General features: G+C 44.0%; 2 protein-coding genes across 4 annotated transcripts in view; one reads left to right on the top strand and one right to left on the bottom strand.

The window, feature by feature from the left end:
- The first annotated feature begins 1,208 nt into the window (after positions 1-1,208).
- On the top strand, positions 1,209-21,364 carry GPRIN1 (G protein regulated inducer of neurite outgrowth 1). The gene is given in 3 exon segments (XM_072631101.1): positions 1,209-1,344; positions 16,966-19,793; positions 19,796-21,364. Coding segments are annotated over 2 exon segments (2,850 nt in total). The 5' UTR covers positions 1,209-1,344; positions 16,966-17,014; the 3' UTR covers positions 19,867-21,364.
- A 554-nt stretch (positions 21,365-21,918) lies between these two features.
- CDHR2 (cadherin related family member 2) overlaps positions 21,919-24,987 on the bottom strand; it is a 73,550-nt gene continuing 70,481 nt past the window's right edge. For all 3 annotated transcript variants that reach the window (XM_072631097.1, XM_072631096.1, XM_072631098.1), the window contains exon 32: positions 21,919-22,319. In XM_072631097.1, the coding sequence (XP_072487198.1) occupies positions 22,185-22,319 (135 nt within the window). In that variant the 3' untranslated portion in view covers positions 21,919-22,184. The remainder of the gene's footprint in view (positions 22,320-24,987) is intronic.

Below are 24,987 nucleotides of genomic sequence, written 5' to 3'. Positions count from 1 at the left end.
GCACCCCACTCTTCCACCATCCTGAGCCCTAGCCTCAGTTATAGACTAGGCCTGCTAGTTAGATAGATGGGTAGATAGAGGAATAGATAATTTATTAAACACTGTGTGCCAGGTACCATGCTCAATGCTGTGGATACCTTTAAAAAGTTTACATTCTAATAGGGCAAACAGCACATGAAGGACTGCTGGAAAAGGTGAGGAAGAGGAAGAGGAGAGAAGAGCAACTTCCCCAGGGCTTACTGAGGTGATGACTGCAAAGTGCCATGAGAGTCTGGGCCCCAGCAAGAGAAATTAAAAACACCTCTCAGAGCTGGAGACCCAGGAGGTAGATTCCAAGTTTCTAGTGGGATAGAGATGGTCAGAGAGTAGGGTCATGGTGAAGGGATTAAGCCCTAATCTTGGTCTCAGACTAAGCCTTGACCTTGGTCATAGATAACCTTAACCCCAGTTTCAGAATGAACTTTGATCCAACCAGCTCATGGACTAAATCTGGTCACAACCTATTCCCAAATACATGTGTTGGTGGGGCTGGTGACAAGTACAAACCATATGGGTTGCTTCCATGATTCTCCTTTGAGTGTCTCCTTTGGAGGTGGCTGGGATTTGGGAGCTGGTTAGTGAAGCAGATGCCAAGCAGTTCCTATTCAGGTAGCAGGTCTGGGCTTATATCATCTCTTCCCCTCATTCCCTACCCTGTCCCAGATTCTGTATCTCAAAGTGCCTGCTTTCTCCATGGAGAACCCTAGTAGTACAAAGGAAAGTAGAGGTGTGCTATCTGTGTGAGGGGATCAGTATGACTGTAATTGTACAAATTCAAAATGCTGCTTCCCTTCCTTCCTCTGAATTTAGCCCTAGTTCAGAGGGTCACAAACAGACCTCTATCCCTTTATCCTTCCTTTCCCCTCCCCCTTCCCGTGGTGTTCACTCTTCCCTCTTTCCCATTTCTTGCCCATCCTACTGTGTGCCTCTCTTTTTTTCTCTTCCCCTCCATATCCTCAACCCCTCTTTTCCTCTCTCTCTCTCTCCCTCTCCCTCTCTCTCTCCTCTCTTTTCTCTTTCCCTCCCTCCCTCCCGTTTTCCCTCCTTCCCTCCCTCTGCTAGTGTCTCCCGCGTCTCCCCCGTCTGTCCTGCTCGTCTCCGAGGCAGCAGCTTCCCGCGCATGCTCCATCTGAGGGCGCGGGCTGACAGCTGCGCTCGGCGCCAGCCCGGGCACTGAAGGAGGCAGCGCAGCGGCGACCGCGGGCACGGGGCGCCAGGCACTGGGCACGGGTGAGACGGGCGCTGCTTCCGGACCCCAGTGGAGGCGGCCTGAGGAGGAGGAAGGGCTGCTCCAAGGGGGCACAGGTAACCCTATCCCAGCCCCTGCCCTAACTCACTCTGTCGCTACACCCCCCCCACCTGTCCCTTGCCCCCTCCTCTATCCGGGTCCCCTCATAGACTGGACAGGTGGGCCGAGTCAGAGTGGAGGGTGAGGGCTCTGTTCCTGACCCACCCAGGCCCCCAAAAGCTCAGTTACTCCCCTCTAAGATTCAATTCTCCCCAGCTCAGTCTCTCTCCCCCAACCTCCACCCCCGCAACATTCAGCCCGCGCCCCCCCCCCGCCCAATGGTCGTAGCCTCAGGCTATTTCCCCCAGAGTCCTATCTTCCTTAGTTTCAAGATTCAGTGCCCAGATTAACTCTCCTATTTATTAGGGAAGGGTGGGGAGGCATGTGTTCTGGTTGAGTCTTTGGTGCCCCCTCCCCCTGACGCTCTCCCTCTTCCCCCTCCCCACCTTGAAAGTTGGGAGGGCCCTTGGTCCAGCCTCAGCTGCCTGCCTTCCGATGATAGGAAGGTCGGGGTAAGGACCCGTTTCTTCTCCTTCCCTTCTCCCACCCCCACCCCCATTTCTTGTGTGTGAAGCAGAAACTAGGGCCCTAGGCTAGAGATCTGTGCCATGTGCGTGCTTGTGTGCAGGCACATATATGTGCCTGTGTTGGGCTCAGCCTTATGCGTTTTACACATGTGCACACGTGTGTAAACTCGAGAACTGCGGAAAGGGAGGGATTCCAGGTCTGGGAGGGGGCAATATTTGTGGATGCAGCCTACCAGACCTTCTCTTTGCCAAACCTCTACCCCAGACCAGAGCTGCTTCCGCCCCAGAGCCCAGAGCATCGCTGCTCTTTGTCTACCCCCCACCCCAATCCAGTACCAGGGATGGCGCACACACGTGTGGCAACTACCCCCTTCATCCTTCCCTCTTTATTTTCCATGCACTTATCTCAGGGTGTTGCTCTGGGGAAGAGGTGTGTAGGAAAGAAGGGCAGGGGGCTGGTCCTCAGCTTGTCAGTACCTTAGGGGACAGACAGGGGAGGAAAATTTGCCCCTTCTCACTCTATCAACGGTTGGGGGGTGGGGATTCATCTGTACACTCTCACATACCAGCTCTTGCTCTCCAATACTTAACACTCATACACATACACGTCTTCATAGGTTTACACACTTGTATACGTAGCTGCATGCTATGGTACATACATTCTCAGCTACACTCACACTAATAGGCTCACACTCTTGTATATCTTTTAAGCAGGGTTGACTCACAAGTATATGCTCACACTTGGAGGCTCACATATCCAAGCACACAATCATTAAAAAAAAACACTCTTCAAACCCATCACAAGCATGTATACACATTCTCAATTAGGCTGTTTCCCATACCATACTGGTACCCAGGATTACACACACACACACACACACACACACACACACACACACACTCCAAATCACGATTAACTTTCACCCCTCTCATGCTCACTCACACTCACAATTACAAATACCATGACAGCTCTACTCATTTTCACACATTTCTACCCCTCATACAGTGGTCATACTGTCACATGTATTCATATATCCTTTCCTTTTGATGCTCATTTTGACATTCTTAGTTACCCCATGACATATACACACAGTCACACATGTGCTTCCACCCTTCATGCTGTCACACACTATCACACATCCCTCTGCTTCCTCTCACTCTGGTCTTCATAGATGGCTACAGACACCCATCATGTAACCTGTCACATATACTATCTATTCCCTCACAGATGATTAAATTCAATCTTACATACACACAGACTATCACATGTATACTTTATCCCTTCACTATGACCCATATGCACATGCACAATTACCAACTATCACATACATTCCTATATATTTTCATAGTATACTCCTGGCTCAAGTACACAGATGGACATGTGTTTCTGCACATATTCATCCACTCCTCACGACAATAGGCACAAAATTACACAAACCATAACATGTATGCACACAGTCATACACTAAGCTTCACCCACCCATTCATATATATATTGTCATATATTCCATCCCATGCTCACAAGATACACTATCTGATCCATATTCCATGCTAGAGACCTCCGGAGGAGGAGGTCACCAGGCTTCCTGAAAGAGGCTTGAGCCTTTGCTCTGAGCCTTCCCTAAAGATCTCTAGGCTCTACATACTGGGGAGCCAAGAAAAACTGAAAAGTGATGCCCTCTACTCAGGTCTTTGTTACCAGCAGAATTAGGTTCCCAAGGAGGACAGGTTTAGGTCTCCTATGCCTACCCTATGCCTGGTGTGACTGGGAAGCCAGCTAGAGCTCCCTCTTTAGAGAGTGAGGTAGAGAAAGGGGGTGGGTGGGTAAAGAATCTTAGAAGTAAAGGATAATTGTAATAATAGGAGTTTTTATTTCTGCAACACTTTAAGATTTCCAGGGTGTTTCCTCTGTAGTACCTCAGGGAGGTCAGACATACCAGCATTAGCTACATTTAATGGATGAGGAAGCTGAGGGTCCCTGAAGATGGAATGATTAGTCAAGAGTTACCCAACTGAGGAACAAAAGGAAATGATGACAAAGGTCATCGAGCTCTTAGGGAAATGGATCCCAAAGATTTCCCTTACAGTGTTTCGATGTCAAATATTGCTGTGAAGAGAAGAGTGATAGAAGGGATGGGAATAATTGAATCATGGACTTACATGATCTTAGAGCTGGAAAGGACTTCAAAGAACACATATGTCTAACATGTACTTCTATAACACTCCTGAAAAATGATCATTCAGCCTCCCCTTAAAGATCTACAGTGTTGGGCAAGACTCTCCTCCTTGAGAGTAAAGCCTGTTTCTTTGAGAGAGCTCTAATTGTTAGAAACTTTTTCCTCACACCAAGTCAAATTCTGCCTCTCTTCATTGTGCCTCAACTTCCCCTCCGGGGCTAAGCAGAATAAATCTTTTTCCTTTTCTGAATGACAGCCCCTCAGAGAGAAGGCAGTGGAGTATGATGGAAAGAAAGCTAAATTTACAGTCAGAAGACATGGTTTTGAATCTGATTACTACTACTTTGCGACCTTTGGAAAATCCTTTTCCCTCTCTGGATATCATCCATCAAATGAGTGAGTTGGAGTAGATGAGCTCTAAGGTCCATCCCACTCTAAATCTATCATTCCATGATTCTAAATTATGACTATGACTAAAATTAATTAGAAGATGATCTTTCTTTTCACCAGGCTAAACATCCTCATTTCCTTCTATCATTCTCTTGTATAACAAGTTTCTTTATACTGAAACTATCTCGCCTTACTGGTTGTCTTCCCCAGAATAAACTCCAGTTGTTTGGGGATTGTCATTGAGAGGATGGTTGGAACTAGGGGTTGACAAAGGAAGGAAGGAATAAGTAAATAGATGGAAGAGAATCATAGCATAAATCTGTGCTAATGCCAGCTGAAATTTTACCTGAGCTCCACACAATGTGTTTTGGTATATTTGTTCATGCCATTTTGTTTTCTTCCATTCAGTGAACATTTAATAAATGCCTAGAATATATAGATTCCTATGTCAGACATTGGGAAAGGAATGAAATTATTTAAGGCACAGTTTCCTTGATGTCAACCAGATCTTTAATGATGAGAAACTCACTCCTTTGCAAGGCAGTCCATTCCTCTTTTAGATGACTCAGAATTTTTGTCCTTATGTCAAATTTAAATTTGCCTATCTACAGCCTCCAGACATTGCTCCTGGTTCTGTCCCCTAGAACTAAGCAGAGCATATTAAATCCTTATTTCCTATGAAGCTCTTCAAATATTTGTAGACAGCTATCCCTTCCAAAGTCTTCCAAAGTCTAGACTAAAGATACTTAGTTCATTCAGCTGCTCTTCACAGGCATGGGTTTGAGTCTCCTCACTATTCTGATCACCTTAATAAAATGTAGTCTGGTATGTGTAGAACCCATATAAGATTGCATGCCAGCTCAGGGAAGGAGAAGGGAGAGAGGGCATAAGAAGAGGGGAGGGAGGGGGAGAAAATTGAAGATTTATGGAAGTGATTGTAGAAAACTGAAAACAAATAAATTAATTAACGAAAATAAAAATAAAATGGTCTGACCTGGACAGATGACAGTAGGACTAACATTTCCTTTGTTTTTGGAAATTTTGCCTCTGTTAACGCAGTTTAAAAATGGTAGTCACTTTTCTGACTACCATATCATATCATGTCATACTACCATGTCAAATTGACTTATATTGAGCTTGCAGTGTACCCATTACCTTCCCCTCCCTCCAGGTCTTTTAGAGAACTAACCTCCTATCATAGCCTACCGTGGTTCATTGGTATCTTCCAATGAGAGAAATTCCTTGCTTGACTAGTGTGAGGTGAAGGAGTAGGCTATATCACTTAGTAGTAATGATTAATCATATTGGATGTTAGTAATGATAATTGGCATCTCTATAGTACTTTGAAATTTGCAAAGCTCTTTTCATCCATTACCTCATTCAGTTTCCATCATTTCCTAGCTTTGTAGCCAAAGGCAAGTCACTTCATCTTCCTGCACCTCAACTTGCTCATCTGTAAAATGAGAATATTTGCACTGTCTATTTCAAAGAACTTTATGAGGAAAATTCTCTGTAAACCTTAAATCACTATATAAATATATGCTATTATTATTATACTATTGTCCTGTGAGGACTTCAAGGCAGAGATTATGATTCCTATTTCATAGATGAGGAAATAGCTAACGCAGAATTGTGAGAGGACTCCCTGAGAGTCACACAAGAACTGAGTAATTCGACCAGGATTCAAACCCAGATTCTCTGAGTAGGAAGCTAATGTTCTTTCTACTACACTATACTTCCTTTACAACCAAACACCTTTTACTTCACTTCTACAAGGATCAGTTTAGTCATCTGTAAAATAAAGGGGTTAAAGGAGATTGATCTTCGAGGTCTCTGTCCAGTTCTAAATTTTATAATTTTGTGATATCCTTTCTTCCATAAGTCAGAGTGCCAGAGGCAACTGGTCAGGGTTGAATTCAGACCAGAAAGAAGCAGATAGGATGGGAAAGTTCTTTCCTGGAGAGCTTCATCCTTCCACAGGCCTAGTATGGAACTGGGATCAAGGAGGTCCATGTTGGTCTGGACACAGAGGGACCTGCTCCAAACCATCTAGTTAGTTATGGTCAAATTGGAGCAAAGATTCATGCAGAAGTTCCTAGAAGGTTAGAGTTGAAGTGGACCAGAGATCCCTTCATTTTACAAATGTAGAAAGTCTGTTGCCTTTAGGCTGGACTTCATCTTTTAAAATATGTTCCCTGGGGCTCAGGTGAATATATTGCATGAATATGCAATTCTTTTGGGGTGGAGGGAGAAAGAGGAAATCAGATAACTAGAAAAGCCTGTGAACGGTCAGGGCTCTGGGAGCTAGTTGGTTGAGTCACATAGACCTATTTGAACAATCTCTAAGCAGAAAGCCAGCAGGGTTAAACATAGAAAGAGGTTCTTGGAGTCAGGAAGACCCATGCTCAAATCTTGACTCTGAGACATGGAGTGATCCAAAAGTCATAGTGCAGATTAAAACTGCTAAAGCTTTAAACTGCACTAAAATTTTTGGGACATCCTGTATCCCTGCTGTGTGACTCTGGTCAAGTCATGTAACCTCTCCATGCCCCTGGCAACTCTATAAGGCTCTAAGTTCTAGAGGAAGTGCCAATATGCATTGGGAGAAGGAATTGGGTCGTTGGAAGTTCCTTAAATCAGTGAAAACACAGATCTAGTCTCAACTTCACCCAACCCTACCCCCAAACAGCAAAACCATGCTTCTAGATTTTAGTACCTTGGTCAAATCCTAGATTGGGAATTTATACATGGTAGGGTGATGTGATTATCTCTGTTTATTTCTAGCAAGAAGGGAAGTTCCTCAGTTCTTTCATCTGTGAAATGAAGGTGGGGGTGAGGAAATGATCTCCATAATCCCTAAAGTTTCTTCCAGCTCTGATGTTCTATATATCTATATTATAATAGAATGAAATCAGATCTTGAAATAAGAAATTTAGGCCTCCAAAACTAGCTTATGAACTTGGGTGAGTCATTGAACCTCTGAGCCTCAGTTTCCTTCTCTGTAAAATGGTAATAATAATACTTGTACTCTACCTCATAGGCTCATTATAAGGAAAGTGCTATATAAACTATGATTATGTATGTCTGATTAAGTCCTACTCCAGTACTTCTTAGAGGTGTACTTGTTACTGTGGATTCTGACAGGTCCCACCAAGATAGAAGAATGGCAGATACATCAGGTTGTCTGCATGATGTTGTTTTATTTTGGGTTTTTTTTTTGTCACAGCAACTCTCAAAGGCCGTCTAAGTCATAGGTCGCAATCTATATTGATGGAGGAAATACCCATATTGATTAAATCACAAGTTCTTGAAAGGTTAACATATTAATGTAAGAAGGTTTTGCAAGGGTAGCTAGTGGCTCAGTGAATAGGGTGCTGGACCTGGAGTGAGGAAGACTCATTTTCCTGAGTTCAAATCCAGCTTTAAATCGACACTTACTAGCTGTGTTTGCCTCAGTTTCCTTATCTGTTAGATGAGATGGAGGAAGAAATAGCAAATCAATCCAGTATCTTTGCCAAGAAAACCTCAAATGGGGAGGTGGAGCCAAGATGGTGGAATAAAGGCAGGGACTCACCTGAGTTCTCCCCCAAATCCCTCCAAATCCCTGTAAACAAATTCTAGAGTGACAGAACCCACAAAAAGATGAAGTGAAACAATTTTATAGCCCAAGACAGCTTAGAAATTTGGCAGAAAAGGTCTGGTACACCAGTCTGAGAGAGGAGCACAGTTCAGCAGAGCAGACCTCTAGGTGATTGAATCAGTGGCAGCAGTGGTGGCTTCCAGACCTCTCAGTCCACAGACGTAAGGACATTGGGCAATAGGTCAAAAAGAGATCTACAGGGGTCCCTTTGCTGGCTCTGGGGGCAGGATTCTTGTATTGCCTGTATTTGGATCTGGTAGCAGTCCTGGGACTTAGTCCTAGTGTGAGGAGCTTGCAGCCTGTTGCAGGGGACAGGGACCCTGGTCACAGTTCTAGGGTTGAAATGAGTGCTTGTGGTCACTCACAAACTAGTGCACAGTATAGGAGAGTAGCAACCACATCTCTCCCTAGATCAGAGGTGGGGAACCTGTGGCCTCAAGGCCACATGTGGCCCTCTAGGTCCTCAAGTGCAACCCTTTGAATGAATAGAAACTTCACAAAATAAATGCTTTTATTAAGGGGATTTGTTCTATGAAGTTTGGATTCAGTCAAAGGACCACACTTGAGGACCTAGAGGCCTCAGATTCCCCACCCCTGCCCTAGCCCATACCACCTTGGAAGAGTCAGAAACTAACAGGTCCCTGGAATTACCTCTGAAAACATCTGCACAAAAAACCTGAAGCTTGGGACAGTGCCCTGTCCGCTTGGGAAGCTGAGCCCTACTTTAGCATAGAGTTAAATGTCAAGAAATAGTCTGGAAAATGAGCAAACAACAGGAAAAAATTCTGAACATATAAAATTACTATGGTGACAAAGAAGATCAAAACACACACTCAGAAGAAGACAACAAAGTCAAAATTCTTGCATCTAAAGCCTCAAAGAAAAATATGAATTGGTCTCAGGCCATGGAAGAGCTCAAAAAGGATTTGAAAAATCAAGCAAGAGAGGTACAGGAAAAATTGGGAAGAGAAATGAAAGTGATGCAAGAACATCATGAAAAAAGAGTCAACAGCTTGAAGGTAAAGGAGACACAAAAAATAGTGAAGATAATAACACTTTAAAAAACAGAATAGGCTAAATGATAAAAGAAGCACAAAAATTCAACGAAGATAAGAATGCTTTGGAAAGCAGAATTAGTCAAGTGGGAAAAGATATGCAAAAAATCACTGAAGAGAAGAACTCCTTAAAAAGTAGAATTGACCAAATGGAAAAAGAGGAACAAAAACCCACTGGAGAAAATAATTCCTTAAAAGGTAGAATTGGGCAAGTGGAAGGTAACGACTTTATAAGACAACAAGAAACAATCAAACAAAATCAAAAGAATGAAAAAATAGAAGAAAATGTGAAATATCTCATTGGAAAAACAACGACCTAGAAAATAGATCTAGGAGAGATAATTTAAGAATTATTGGACTACCTGAAAGTCATGATAAAAAAATAGCTTAGACATCATCTTTCAAGAAATCGTTGAAGAAAACTGTCCTGATATCCTACAATCAGAGAGTAAAATAGAAATTGAAAGAATCAATCACCTCTTGAAAAAGATCCCAAACTGAAAACTCCTAAAAACATTATAGTCAAATTCCAGATCTCCTAGATCAAGGAGAAAATACTTCAAGCAGTCAAAAAGAAACCATTCAAATACTGTGGAATCAATCAAGATTGGAGTCAGACAATCAAATCAAGATGACACAAGATTTAGCAGCTTCTACATTAAAGGACTGGAATGTGAATATGAAATTCTAGAGGGCAGAAGAGCTAGGATTACAACCAAGAATGACCAATCTACAAAACTGAGTATAATCCTTCAGAGAGAAAATGGACATTCAATAAAACAGAAGAGTTTCATGCATTCCTGATGAAAATACCAGAGCTGAATAGAAATACAAGATGTAAAAGAAGCATGAAAAGGTAAACAGGAAAGAGAAATCATAAGAGATTTGATAGGGTTAAACTGTTTATCTTCCTACTTGCGAAAATGATATTTATAACTCCTAAAAACTTTCTCAATATTAGGGCAATTAGAAGGCATATACATAGACAGAAAACAAAGGTGTGACTTGAGAGTGATGGTATGATTATCTAGAAGAAATAAAATTGAGGGATGAGAAAGAAGAATGCACCAGGAGAAGGGGAATGTACTGGAAGAGATAGAATGAGATACATTATCTGACATAAGAGACCTGAAAGAAATTTTGTAATGAAGGGAGAAGTGGAAGAAGCAGGAAGGGGAGCACATGAACCTTACTCTCCTTGGAATTGTCTCAAAAAGGGAATAATAAACACATTCAATTGGGTATAGAAATCTATCTTACCATACAGAAAAGTAGGAAGGGAAGGAGATAAGAGAATGTAGGGGAGGAGCTGATAGAAAGGGGGAAGTTTGGGGGTGGTGAAAGTCAGGAGCAAAACACATTGAGAATGGACAGGACAGAAAGGAGAGAGAGAGAGAGTAGGATAGACAGGGAAAAATAGGATGGAGGAAAATACATAGTAGGTAATCATAATTGAAAAAAATTTTACAGTGAGTTTTTCTGATAAAGACTTCATTTCTCAAACATATAGAAAATGGAGTCTAATTACAGAAATAAGAGCCATTCCTCAATTGATAAATGGCCAAAGGCTATGAACAGGCAGTTTTCAAAGTATTCAAAGCTATCTATAGTCATATAAAAATGCTCTAAATTACTATTGATGAGAGAAATGCAAATTAAAACAACTCTGAGTTACTACCTCACAACTGTCAGATTGGTTTATATGACAGAAAAGGGAAATGACAAGTGCTGGAGGGGATATGGAAGAATTAAAACACTAATGTTCTATTGGTGAAGTTGTATACTGATTCAACTATTCTGGAGAACAATTTAGAACTTTGTCCAAAGGGCTATAAAACCATACATACTCTTTGACCAAGCAGTAACCACTACTAGGTCTGTATCCCAAAGAGGTATAAAAAAAAAAAGGAAAAGAACATGTACAGAAATATTTGTAGCAGATCTTTTAGTAGTGGCAAAGAACTGGACATTGAGAGGATGTCCATCAACTGGAGAACAACTGAACAAATTGTTGTATATGATTGTGATGAAATACTATTGTGCTCTAAGAAATGATGGGCAGGATGCTCTCAGGAAAAACCTAGAAAGATTTACATGAAATGATTCAAAGTAAAACGAGTAGAACCAGGAGAACATTGTACAAAGTAACAGCAATATTGTGTGATGATCCACTATGAATAATTTTACCTATTCTCAGCAAACAATGATTTAAGACAATTCTGTAGTATTTATGATGAAAGGTACTGTCCATCTCTAGAGAAAGAACTCATAGATTCTGAATGCAGATCAAAGATACTTTATCTTTACTTTCTTTATTTGGGAGGGGTGTTGTCTGTTTTCTTTCATACAATGACTTACATGGATGTTACTTACATGACTACACATGTATAACCTATGTCAAAATGCTTGCCTTCTCCATATGGGGGAGGAAAGAAGGGAGGAAGAGAGTTTGGGACTCAAAATTTTAAAAATTTAAATTTGGAGCTCAAAATTTTTAATTTTTAAATCTAGAACTCAATTTTTAAAGGAATGCTAAAATTGGTTTTTTACATATAATTGGGAACAAATAAAATATTAAATAAGATTTTTAAAAAAGAAAGAAAACCCCAAATGGGGTCACAAAGAGTCAGATATGACTGAAAATGACTAAACAAGAATAAAGCACTATATTAATGGATTATTATATTATAAGCTGTGATAATGTTCTAAAGTTCCTTGTAGCTTTGACATTTTATGTTCGAAGCTCTCTTCCAGTTCTAACATTCTATCTCCTAAGGTCCCATTCAGCTCATTCATTCTATGTTCTGTTTTCTAAGATCACTCCTACCTCTGATTCAATTCAGTTCAATATTATCAAGCACCATGTGAAGGCAATAGGCTAGGCTAGGTAAAAAGAGAAAAAGGAAACAGTATAACATTTCATGTTATAGTTTTTTAAACTTCCTTCCAGTTTTGGCATTGTATGGTCAAAATTCTAAGGTCTTTCCCAAACTTCGACATTAGGTGTTTACAATCCAAGTCTCCCTCCAGCTCTGACATTCCATATTCTAAGGTCCCTCACCATTCTCCCAGCTCTGATATTGTGTTCTTTGATTCAAAGTCCCTTCTAGCTCTGACTTTCCATGTTCTAAGTTCTCTCCCAACTCTGATATTCTATATAATTCCAATTTACAGGCTTTTAATAAACAGGGAGGGTTCCTAGAGACTCCCTCTGCCTTTTTGTAACGGGAGATAAACACCCTGACTATTCTAGAACCTGTCAGTAATGGCTACAGAGCCTGCTGGGCCACATACATACTTCTACATGACTAGGTTCATTTAATTTCCTAGGTCCAGCCATTTTTCATACCTAAGAGTATCCCCACCCTATCATTTAGCAATTATCACCACCCATTCACTGAGAAAGGTGCCTATCTTTCTCTTTCTGGAGCTTTCTATCTCTCTTACACACCACACACATGTACACATGCACATACACACTTGCATACATACACTTATATGAACTCATGAGCCCTTGTGTGTCTTGGGCGAATATATATTTTCAGGTTTTTGGTTTTGGTATTTTGTGTTTTTTTTGAGCAGCTACGTGTTGGTCATCTTAGGACTGTCTAATATTAATCATGGAGAGGCTCCTCCCTAGAAGGGAAGCCCCAGGGGATTAATTATCTCTGGCCACAGAAACTCATACAGGCATCCATTCAGGCTTGCAGGAGATGCAATCTGTATCAGTGAAGGGAATGACCACATCAAAGGCACTGCAAGCTCTTAAAGTAATTCTAGAGGCAGAAGAAGATGTAGTACAAGGAGTGCTAACTCAGAGCCCTGCTACAGTCCCAGTTCCGATAATTACTAGCCATGTGACCTCAGGCAGGGTACTTGACTGCGAAGCCTCAGTTCTCCCATCTGTAAAGTGGCATTATAATACTTGCACTGCCTATTTCAAATCACCACTTGGTAGGAAAGTGCTTTGCAAACTATGAAGGACTGTAGATGTTGGAGTTTTTACTCAGATTAAGTCAATAAACATTTGTGAAGTATTATGTGCAAGAGTAGAATACTTAGTACAAGTTACTAGGTGTTAGGAGGAGGCTGTAACTAGAAACTGAAGATATGAAAACAAAAATGAACTGTACCTGTCCTCAAGAAATGTACATTAAATGTGTGTAAGAAAATAAAAGCATATACATAATAATACAAAGTAAAGGAGGACAGAGAGAGAGAGAAGGTGGCTGAGCTGTGCTTTGTAGAAAACTAGAGATTCTGCCCAGTAGAGTTGAAAGAGTATAGATATGGAGAATCATATGTTCAAATGTACAGAGGAGGGAGATTGTATACCATCTATGGGGAATGGCTAACAGGCTAGTTTGACTAGCATGGAAAGTGTGGGAAGGGGAGTAATATGATATAAATGGGACAGGTGGATGAGAGTCACACTGGGGGACAAGAGGCTATAAAAGGCCAGGATTACAATTTGACAGCTGCAAAAGGAACTGTTGAAGATTTTTGAGGATGGGAATCTATGTTTTAGGAAAATCCATTGGCAGTAGTAGAGGATCAGATTGAAGAAGGGAGAGACTAGAGACACAGAGACAGATAGTTACTAGGGCAAAAATAAATTAATTAATAAAATTTAAAGAAACAAGGCTTGTTTGTGCATAGAAAGTACTCTTGCAAGATCTCACTTTACTGTCTATCAGTGTCCTCTCCCTGCTCCACTCCTCCACCTCCACCAGGCAGTTGGCACCATGTGGTATGAATACCACCCTAGTTCAGTAGAGGCCTCAGTAGAGCTCTAGTTGAATCTCTTCCCCTCTGAACTTCCATTCCAGAATAGAAGATCATTGTCTTAGTATGATATTAGTTTTTCCTAACTTCTGGCTCCCTTTATTTTGACCCATTGGTTTGTTTATAGGAGATGTAGTACACAAAAGTACTACTTAAATGTTAGCTATTGTTTATTCAGGAGAAGTTTCCCATCCTTGGACTTTAGTGATGGGTCTACATAGTCTCTCAATGATTACTACCTCAGTACTGGGAATGACCTGTTATTTCACTGGTGTTGGTCCTCTTCCAGAAGCAGATCTCAACATCTCCTTGCCTTAGCAGTTTTTGGTGAGTCCCTGGGGTCAGCCCTCTGAAGATGAACCTCCCTGCACATAGCTGAGCCTTAGACAATAGATACACAGATCTTACCCCAGACCTCTTTCCCTCTCGGTAAGACTTGCACTTTGTGATCAGAGCCTTTAAGAGCCTTGATCATGCTGAGTCGATCACTTAATCAACAAGCATTTACTAAGTGTCTACTCTGTGCCAGGCACTGTGTTAGGAGTAGTACTGTCCTCAAGGACTTTGTATTCTATTGTAAAGGCAGCATATACATTAGTAAATATGTATAAAAAATATGTAAGTTAAAGGGCAGTAGCAGCTGTGGGCAAGAGGAGACATTTCATGGGAATGGCATAGGGAGGAGCTTGAGAGTTCTGAAGAAAATAAAGGATTACAAAAGCTGAAGGTGAAGGAGGGAACACAATTCTATGATGGCTGGCCAGTCCAAGGATAAGAGAGGAGGAACAAGAGAGGGCCAGTTTATCTGGACCTTAGAGTGTTGGAAGAGGGAGAATATTTAATGAAGTTGGAAAGGTGAGTGGGAGCCAAATTGTGAAGGTCTTTAAAAGCCAGAGAGTTTACATTTGATCCTAGAAGCCACAGGGAGGCATTGGAGTTTATTGAGAAGAGAAGCAACGTGATCAGACCTGCAGTGATACAACACAAGGGGTCCTTTAGTAAAGGATGTGATCACTCACTGCTTCATTAACAGCATCAGAGTTCACAGACTGGCTACAGAGACCAGACAAATCCCCCTGAAATTCAGCACTTTGATTCAAAATAACTGAGCAAGAGAGGGTCGTACACAACTCATGAGCATGGGGCGCCTCATTTCATATATGTTTGCTTCATCTCTTGTGCTCAGTCTGATATTTCCTGTATATATATGTTGGTTTCAGTAAATGTTTAGGATTATAGAGTTTAGGAAGGGACCTTTGGGATCATCTGCTCCCAAGACAGTAAGTATAGCTTTGAGTAAAGACTTTGTGCCAGGGAACCAAAATTTAGAGTGCTGACAACCCTCCCTTCTTCAAAAAGGAGAATAATTGAGCTTAGAATATAGTTAAAAATAATAGTTAAAATGAGGAGCTGACAGATAGTGCTTGCTTTCCAAACCCTCATCCTACATCGTGCTCTGGCCTTCCCCCCTCAGCCATTGTGTTTTCCCATCCCCACTCCCACAGGGCCTGAGGTATGAGGTTTATCTTCCTCTCTCCCTACAACTTAATTTGACTTAAAAGTTGATGTGAAGGTAACTTTCTCACTGCTTGCCCTGAAGGTACTAGAATTGTTTATTAGGGCTCCAGCTAGTCAGGTCTTCTCATTTTACAGATGAGAAAACTGAGATCCAAAAGGTTGAGGTGATTTGGTCAGTGTTACGCAGTGAAAGAGCCAAGATTCAAACCCCAGTCCCCTAAAACCAGTGTTTGCTCCACTGTGTCATACTTCCTCTTCCAGTGAATGAGTTGGATTATGAGAACCATGACAATAACAGCTAGCATTTATATGGTGCTTTAAGGTATACAAAGCACTTTATCAATAGTATCTCATTTGGTCTTTACAACAACCCGAGGAGGGAGGTGCCATTATTATCCCAATGTTACAGATGAGGAAACTGAGGCAGACAGCAGCTAGGTGACTTGGCCAGGATCACACAGCTAGGAAGTATCTAAGGCTGATTTTGAACTCAGGTATTATTTTATTTGTTATTCGGTCATTTTTCTCATGTCCCACTCTTGGTGGGTTTGTCCTAAATCGCATTTGAGGTTTTATTAGTGGTTTTCCTGCCAGGCCTAGAGGCCTGAGGGCTACCCGAATCTTACCTTACCTCTATCGGAGGTCTTCGGCTGGCCAAACCAGATACTCGTATGAGAGAAGAGACCTATCAGAGTTGAACAAGGGTTAAGCTTTATTCAGGGTTCTGGTTACAAGTGCAGGGGAATTCTTCCTTAGGAGGGAGCGAAGAATCTCCCAAGGAGGCAAAGATCTTACAATAAGAGATTGGAAGCAGAAGTGTAAGTGGGGAGAGAGGGGGAGGGAAGAGCGAAGAGAGGGAAAGCGGAGCTTTCTGTCCTGTCTGCGCCCCTCCCACGCTAAGAGTGCTTTCAGGCTTTCCTGATCCTAATTAAGCTCTACAGCCGCATAGTTTGCACCTGAATACCGTGCCTGTTAGATAACAATAGGTGTGCCCAGATCCAGGACAATCTTGAGGGCGGGGAAAGCTCTCTCCCATCACGTTTCTCACGGGAAGAGGCGGAAATACACGAGATTGCTTGGTCTCACTCCTCGATTCCCTGGTGTTTATGGGGGACCTCGTGAGAACTCTAAGATTTAGAAGTTCCCACCTTTACCCGCCCGAGACTGTCCACATGGAATTGAGCTTCCATCCCCAGCATTTTCCATTTTCTTCTCCAGTTCATTTTACAGATGAGGAAAATGAGGCAAGTTACTTTCCCAGGGTCACACAGCTAATAAGTGTCTGAGGCCAGATTTGAACTCATAAGGATAAGTCTTCCTGATTCTAAGCCCAGCATTCTATCCACTGTGCCACCTAGCTGCTCCACCATTACTTTATAGTCAAGGGACAAATTAAGTGGTATGGGATCAAGCTAGGTGGGAGGTCATAAGAGAAATAAATCTGTGTGGGGTGGTGGATGGGAAGCCTTGAAGAAGGAGGTAGGATTTGGATGATTCACTACTCAGGGTTCTAAGTCTGAATAGCCTTCTCTGCCCTCTATTTCAGAACCACTGGACAGCCATTGGATAGACTATGGCCAAGGGCTTATGGGAAGATGGGCAGCACTAAAGAGACAGCCAGCCTGCAGTTGTTGCATCAAGAACCTGGACCCCACCTGCCACAGGTAACTCAGTCTGCATCTCTGTGTGATCAGGTTAGGAGCTGCCAAACAGTGGACCTGGCCATGAGGAACTGCTGTGTGAGTGAGCTGGACCTCCCTAGTGAAACAACCAGCTCTGAGCCCCAAGATCAGCCCAAGAAAGAAGCCTCTGAGGTGAGTCTAAGACCTAACCATCCCTCTGGACCTGCAGAATTGGCATCTGGATCAGAGAAACAAATACCATTGAGTCCAAAAACACTTGGTCCTAGTGGGACCTCCCTGGTTTGCTCCTCTGATTCCAAGTGCTCCAGCCCCTCTCCAACTTGGACTACCAGCGAAAAGAAGGAGTCAGGGAAAGAGGCCACTTTGGAGCTACCAGAAGAGCCCCCCCAAGTAGAGGTTATAATAAAGACTTCAGGTCTGTTGCCAGCTTCAACCTCAGGGAAGCCAGATCCTGTGTCCTGTGAGAAAAAGGATCCTACGCCCTTGGGGAAAATAAATTCTGTGATCTTGGAGAACATGGATCCTATGTCCTCAGAAAAAAATGATTCCACCTCCATGGGGACACCTCCCTTGTCCTCAGAAAGATCAGATCCTGCATCACTGAGGAAGGATGGTCCTGTGTCATTGGAGAAGGTAGATCCTGTATCCTCAGGTAAAATGGATCTCTTGACCCAGGGGAAAACAAATCCTGCATCCAAGGGAAGAATGGATCCCACTTCCTTAGGGAAAGCAGATTCTCCATTCTCAGAGAAGACAAACTCTATACCTTCTGGGAAGACAGATCCCATGTTCTTAGAGAAAGTGGATTCTCTGTCCTTGGGGAAGGAAGTTGCCATTGCCTCAGGAAAGACAGATTCTTTGTCTTCAGGGAAAGTAGATTCTGTGGCCTCAGTGAAGGCAAAGTCCATGTCCCTAGGGAAAGTAGACCCTGGGCCCTTGGGGAAGGAAGATGTCATTGCCTCAGGAAAGGCAGATCCTATGTCATCAGGGAAAGAACATCCTATGTCCTTAGGTAAGGCAGATTCCACTTGTCTGGGGAAAGCTGATCCTGTGCCTTTGGGGAAGGCAGATCCCATGTCCTCTGTGGAAGTGGATCTCACATCCTTAGGAAAAGATAATATAGTGTCCTTGGGAAAAGCAGCTTCCATTTCTCCAGAAAAAGTGGATTCTGTGCCCTTGAGAAATGTGGATCCCATCTTCTCAGGGAAGGCAGATCCTGTTTCTTCAGAGAAAGCAAAACCTATTCCCCCAGGAAAGATAGAGCCTATGCTCTCAGGAAAGACAGATCCCATCCCTTTGGGGAAGATAAATCCTATGTCCTTGAGGAAGGAAGATCTCATGTCTTTAGGGAATGCAGATTCTGTCCCCTTGGGGAAATTGGGTCATGTTTCCTTGAACAAGGTGGAGCCCATGTCCTTGGGGAAGACAGATTCTGTCTCCTTAGGGAAGGTGGATCGTGTTCCCTCAGACAAGGTAGAGCCAATATCCTTGGGGAAAATAGATCCAGTATCCTCAGGGAAAACAGATTCTAGACCCTTGGAAAAGGTTGCTCCTATACCCTTGGAGAAGGCAGAACTCACATCCTCAAGGAAGGGAGACTCTGTGTCTTTAGAGAAATTGAATCCCCTGCCCTTGAAGAAGCTGGATCCCAAGCCTTTGGGGAAGGTAAATCCCATGTCCATGGAGGAACTGGATGCTTTGTCTTTGGGAAAAGCAGACCCTGTGTCCTCTAAGAAGTTGCCAGCCTCAAAAGAATATCTCCAAGAAGACTCGAGTCAGAGCTTAGCCTGCCCTAAACCAGAGACAATGCCTCCCTCTGACTCCCAGAGACTGAACAAAGAAATGCCTATTTGTGGAGCACCCCAGGACACCCAGCCTGAATTCAGTCATAAGGCAACAGCAGCTCTCCTTGCCACTGGACCTGGAACCCCCTCAGTGCAGTTCCCTGGGACCCAAGCAACAACAGAGGGATCTCAAAAAACTATGTCTGCATCCCCAAGCCAAGGATGGTCATCAGGGCTCTCTCCACAATTAGCCCTACAGATGATGAACCCAACTGAGCCTGCCAGAGCTGGGGCACAGGAAATCCCACTGAACCCAGAGGGGATCCGGGAGCTTCCTGGAGCCCCTCAGAAAGGAGTGGACCCAACTCCAGTCAGGGCAGTCAGGACTAGGGATAATTTCACCAAGGTACCATCCTGGGATGTGAGTGTTCCACAACAGGATGCTGGCACCCAGGCAGACACACGTTCTGTCTGTGTATCTGTGGCAGTGAGCCCCATGACTCCCCAGGATGGCTCAGGCCCCACAACTTTCAGCTTCCAACCCACTGTTCAGAATGCTCCAGTTTCCCGGAGTCCTGGCCTACTGCTATCCAAGAAGGATGTGGAGATGCAGGTGTCCATGAGGGTGGAGACCCGGTCAGTAGCCACTGGCCCCATGACCCCAGTGACCACCTCACCCCAGGCATCATATCCAGAAGTCCAGGTGCGAGCAACTGAGGAAGCCCCTGAGCCTGTACGGGAGGTCAGCTGGGATGAGAAGGGCATGACATGGGAGGTATATGGGGCCTCCATGGAGGTAGAGGTGCTAGGCATGGCCATCCAGAAGCATCTGGAAAAGCAGATTGAGGAGCATGGGCGGCAAGGAGGACCATCTGGGCCACAGCTACCTAGCACTCGGGCTGGCTCTCTGAGAGGTGGCCCCCGGGCTGGGGAAGCCAAACGTCCCCCCAGCTTGTTCAGGGCCCTGTTGCAGAGTATGCGGAGGCCCCGGTGCTGCTCCCGGGCCGGTCCCACAGCTGAGTGAGCCACCCTTCACTCTACCCTGGCCCTGGGTCCTTCCCACTCCTTTTTATAAATCTACACCAGTGTCTTGTGGTTTCTCAGGCAACCCCTCACCTCCCACATCCTTCTCCCTGATTCTCACCTCCTGCTGAAGCCTCTGAAGAGTGAAGCACTCACTTTCACAGAACCACACTGGGGGCCAGAGGCAGACTGATCCCAAAGTACCCAGGCTAGGTCCTCTGGACAGCCTATAGTCATCCTTGCCCACTGTGCCTGGGTTTCTCCCCTTTGCCTCCCTCAGTCCTGGAAGAATGGGTTCATCAAAGAACTCGACATAGTCCAGGGCCACTGGGAACCTGCTCAACGCCACCCCACCCCCCCAGCCTGGGCCCCACTGCTCTTTCGAAGGCACAAGCCCCAACACCTGTACCTGGAGTGTCTCTGATCCCAAAGCCCAAATAGCCCTCCCCGTCTCATCCCAATTCCAGACCTTGGAGGTGGCCTTGGATCTGGTCAATCCTCTGGACCCCTGGGTTGCACCCTCCCCAAACCTCCTTGACTGAGCCCCTGAGGGAAGCTAAGCTTGCTACCCTGGGACCACATAATCCTGAAAATAGCTGACGTTCATACTCTTGTGCTCTGACGTTGGCAAATTATTTTACATCTGTTATCTCCCATGGCCCTCATAATGACCCTGTGAGGTAGGAGGGACCACAGGGTCCCTCCATTATCAACTCCATTTTACACATGAGGGAACAAGTTCAGAGAGCTAAGTAACTTGCTCTCAGTCTCACAACTAGGAAGTGTTTGAGGCAGGATTTGAATTCAGGTCTCTTTTGATCATAAGCCCAGTACCACACCGCCCTTTCCACAGGGCCCTAGAAAGGGCAATGCATGAGAAATACCAACAATTTGGTAGTAAGGTCGGTATGCATGTGGAGCCCTGAGGCAAGACCTGTGAGTATGATCTCAAGTATGTGAGGCTGTAAAGTGTACAAGCCTCAAGCACAATGCCTCAAAGCTACCAGTATTTCTCAAATGGTCAATGTGTCTCCATTTCTGAATCACTCAGCAGCCAAGCCATGCCTGACTTATTCAGTGAATAGGATTTAGAAGCTGATGATAGGACCCCTGAAGGGGCAGGCAAGGCCTATATGACCCCTTACCTCTTCTTAGTCTATGCTACAAAAGTTGGGCTAGGAGCCACCAGATATTTCTTCTGGCCTCCATTTCCTCCTGTTTAGAGAGGCAGGGAAACTTCCCAAGCCTTCCCCTGATTTCCCCAATTTGAAATTTATTTCTAAAGGACATCTAAAAGGAGCTGCTATTAAGACAGTCTGATTTCCCCCCTGGTTGCTGTGCCCAAGGCAACTGAGGAGGAGGCTCACAGATTATGTCAGGTCTCATGAATAGTCAGGGATTTACAGACAGGTGCCAGGGGTTACAAACTGGATAAGGGGTCACAAACCAGAGGTCACAAACAGTGAGAGGAGTAGCTTAAGTATGTTACAAGCTTACAGAGGGTCATAGATGAATCATGAGCTTTTAGACAGTCTAGAGCTACAAACAGGTTAGGGTTTACAGAAAGGAAAGGGTTCAGGGATCAGGGAATGAGACTGATCAGGGGTCAGAGTAAGATAACAAATTAGTCAGGGAATAAACAGGTCAGGATTCAAACCCTGACAGGCTAGGGGAGATTACAGATAAAAACCCCTAAGCCCTGAGCAAAGGCAGCTATCCCTTTAAAACCAATCCACCCCCACCCCCACCCCCACCCATCAATAAAACCACTCCCTGCCCTGGGTTCTCCTAGCTTCTCTCCTTTCCCCTGCTTGTCATCTCCTGTCTCCTCGGTGTTGTGTTAGTTTGCCCTACCATCTATAGTGACCAAACCATAACTCCTCATTCCAGTGCCTGACAACTGTCCTACCCCAGCTCCCCCTGCCCATTGTTTTGGGGTATAATTTGTCAAACTGTACATTGGTAATAAAATATTTCCCCAAACCTGAGGCCTGATTGATTGAATTGGGGATAGGAGTTGAGAGAAAGAGGAAGGAAGAAAAACTGTGCTATGCATATAAGAGAATTAATTTATTATATACACAGGCTGGGGCCAGCCACCAGGCCTGAGGCACATGCAGGTGAGATGAATGAGAGACATAGCAGTGAAGCATTAGTCTCATCCCACAAGATCAGGACTTACAGATTGTCATGTAAGTCACAGGTCAACAGGTCAGGGCTCCTGATATGTGTTCCAGGAGGAGGAGGAAGAGGAGGAGGAGGAATGAGGGAGGGTGAACTCAGGAGTGGGGTAGGAGGGTGGCATGTTGTCAGAATCAGAGGTCAGTGGTATCCAGAGCCATGTTGACTTCACCCAGTTTCAGCACCATCTTAGTCTTTTCTTGATTTTTGCCTTTCCCTTCATTCAGCACCATGGTCAGCAGCTCATCGGTTTTCAACTCCGGTTTCTCCTAGGGAGGCAGAAAAGTCAATTGCTAATGAAGCTTGAGGAAAGGTTTCCACTCCCCTGACCTGCACACTGAGGGGATAGGCTGAAATCTTCATGGTGGTAGCAGGATTGAGGGAGTGGGGGTGGAGGAGGAGGAGGAGGACATTCAGACCCACAAACTCTGGGCCTCTGCTTAGGCAGTGCCTTAGGACCAGGAAGTACAGATCTGAGGATTCCGGTGATGTCTAGGAATGGTACACACGGAAAGGGATAGGGGACCCCTTGTAAACCAAGAAGTGGGACCACACCCTGGTCCACCTCAAAGGACTAAGGCTTGTGAGAATGGCTTTTCCCACCATCATTTCTGGTCTGAATGCACTGTGCCCTTCTCCCATCACTCCTACCCCTAGCCCAGGGTACTCAGTCAGAAACTCAATAAGCAAATGATTCTTACATCAAATTATACACAAGACTCTATGCTCTATGTTAGAAGCCAAGAGGAGATGAGGGTGAGGAGAATGAAGAATAATGAATAATGAAGATAATAAAGAAGAGGGTGATGCCTTACCTTAGAGAGTTCATGGTCTAGTAGAGGGAATATGTCATGTAATATAAGTAACTATGTTACAGGGTAGGAAGGAATAAATATATAAAGAAGTATAAACATAAGGTCAGAGGTGGGCAGGGCTATCAAGGAAGACTTACTGAAGGAGGAAACATTTAACAAGCTCCTTGGAGGATAAGAAGAGTTAAGATTTCAGCAGACCCAAATGGGACACTGTAGGCAGAAGTGAAGGCTAGGAAGGGATGGGGAAGAATATGTGCAGGCACGCCTTGCTCTAAGCAAAAAATATAGTATTTACTTATATGAATCAAGTGTTTGTAACTCAAATCCCATTTTAAATGTACAAGTGGAGCTTGCTACTTAAAGGAAGACTGTGGTGAGCTCTTCTGAAAAGTAAAATTTTCTGTTTTGTCAGTTCTCTGTTTTGAGAATAAAAATATTATTAAAATGAAACTTGTATGTGTACATGATTTTCTCATCTGAAAATTTCAGCATTACCCTTGAGGTGGCTGGGGTGACCTGAGGTACTGCCACCCTGCTTGGAGGCAACATCAGAGTGGTTCATTCCCTCTCCTAGAACTTTTTAATGTCCCAGAGCCTCTGACCTTCCAGGAAAAACATCTTACTCATATACACGCTCTCTGTCTCTCTGTCTGTCTGTCTATCTGTCTGTCTGTCTGTCTCTCTCTCTCTCTGCCTCTCTTTGTCTCTGTGTCTCTGTCTTTTTCTATCTCTGTCTCTCTCTCTCTCTCCCTAGCCCCACAAAAACATCCATCAGACATCATATTCATCCCACAGGTATCACCACATACACCTACATTATCAAATACTATCGCTACACATGCAATATGCTATGGCATACAAACATGCCCTCACACATGCACAGACAAAGCATGACCCCCTTCTATTTTCTCTCTCTCTGACTCTGTATGTCTCTGTCCCTCTCTATCTCTGTCTCTGTCTCCCTCTCTCTGTCTCTGTCTCTCTCTCACTCTGTCTTTCTCCTTCTTTCCCTGTCTGTCTCTCTGCCTCTGTCTCTTTCTCCTTCCCTCCCTCTGTCTATCCCTCCCCCCTTCTCCCTCTCTTTCTCCCCAGACTACTGCTGGACTCTTTCCTGACTGAGACTTTTCCATTCCCTGATAAACAGTGGAACATTTGAAGGCCCCATGAGGAACCCAAAGGCTAAAACCTTGCACAGAATTCCCTTGGCTTCTCCCCAGCTGCAACCCTCCCCATCCTGAACATAGATTGTCAGAGCTAGAAGGAACTTTAGAGATCATCCAATTCAAAACCATCATTCAAAAGAGGAGTAAACTAAGGCCCAGAGCAGGTAAGAGACTTGCTCAAGGGATTCTCCACCTCCAATGCCACAGAGATCCTGAGAGATCCCCCTCTCTAGCCCAACCCAGGCCAGTTCCCTGGAGGAAGAGCTCTGGGTCTGAGGAAAAAGGTCCATAGGGAGATGCTAGATAGTCTGGTGGAGTGCAATGGAAAGAGCCCTGGCCTGGGACTAGTTTCCACAGGGATCATAAAATTTGGAAGAAGAGACCTTAAGAAAGCTCCTCTTTTATTTTATAGATCAGGAACCTGAGGCCCAGAGAGAACTTCTGATTTGGTATAAGCCATCCCACTGGGTTAAGCAACAGTAAGAATTTCACCTCAGGTCCTTTGATTTCAAATCCAGAATATTAAGCCTGAGAATTTAAGCTGGCAAGCCCAATGCTCAGGCCAAGCCCACCTGGGAGCAGAAACTTGGGCTGTAGAAACATCTTTGAAATGTTTTCTTTCCTTCCTCTTTTTCTTAGTCAAAGTTCTCTCTTAAAAATACTGCTTTTGTCTCAGCTGCTCTAAAGGATTTAAAAGATAAAAGACTTGGGTTCCAAACCATTTCCCTGTTTGTAAAGTGGGGGTGGGGATGCTGATTTTTAGTTTATTCTAACTATACCTCTTAGAAATTCTGTGGGACAAATTCTTTACATATTCAACAGTTCTACATAAATGTGTTATTAAGGATGGTGGTAAGGAAAGGGTTTGTCTGCATCTGGGCCAAAGAGATGGGGAAACAGGTGTAGAGGATAGGCTTACTCTATGCTGACCTCATTGCTGACAAGAACTGTGTAGCTGA

The sequence above is a fragment of the Notamacropus eugenii genome, chromosome 1 (genome assembly GCF_028372415.1).
Source record: "Notamacropus eugenii isolate mMacEug1 chromosome 1, mMacEug1.pri_v2, whole genome shotgun sequence".
NCBI classification, from domain to species: Eukaryota; Metazoa; Chordata; class Mammalia; order Diprotodontia; family Macropodidae; genus Notamacropus; species Notamacropus eugenii.
Note: the sequence above shows the minus strand (reverse complement) of the source record. Positions and strands in the feature narration are given on the sequence as shown.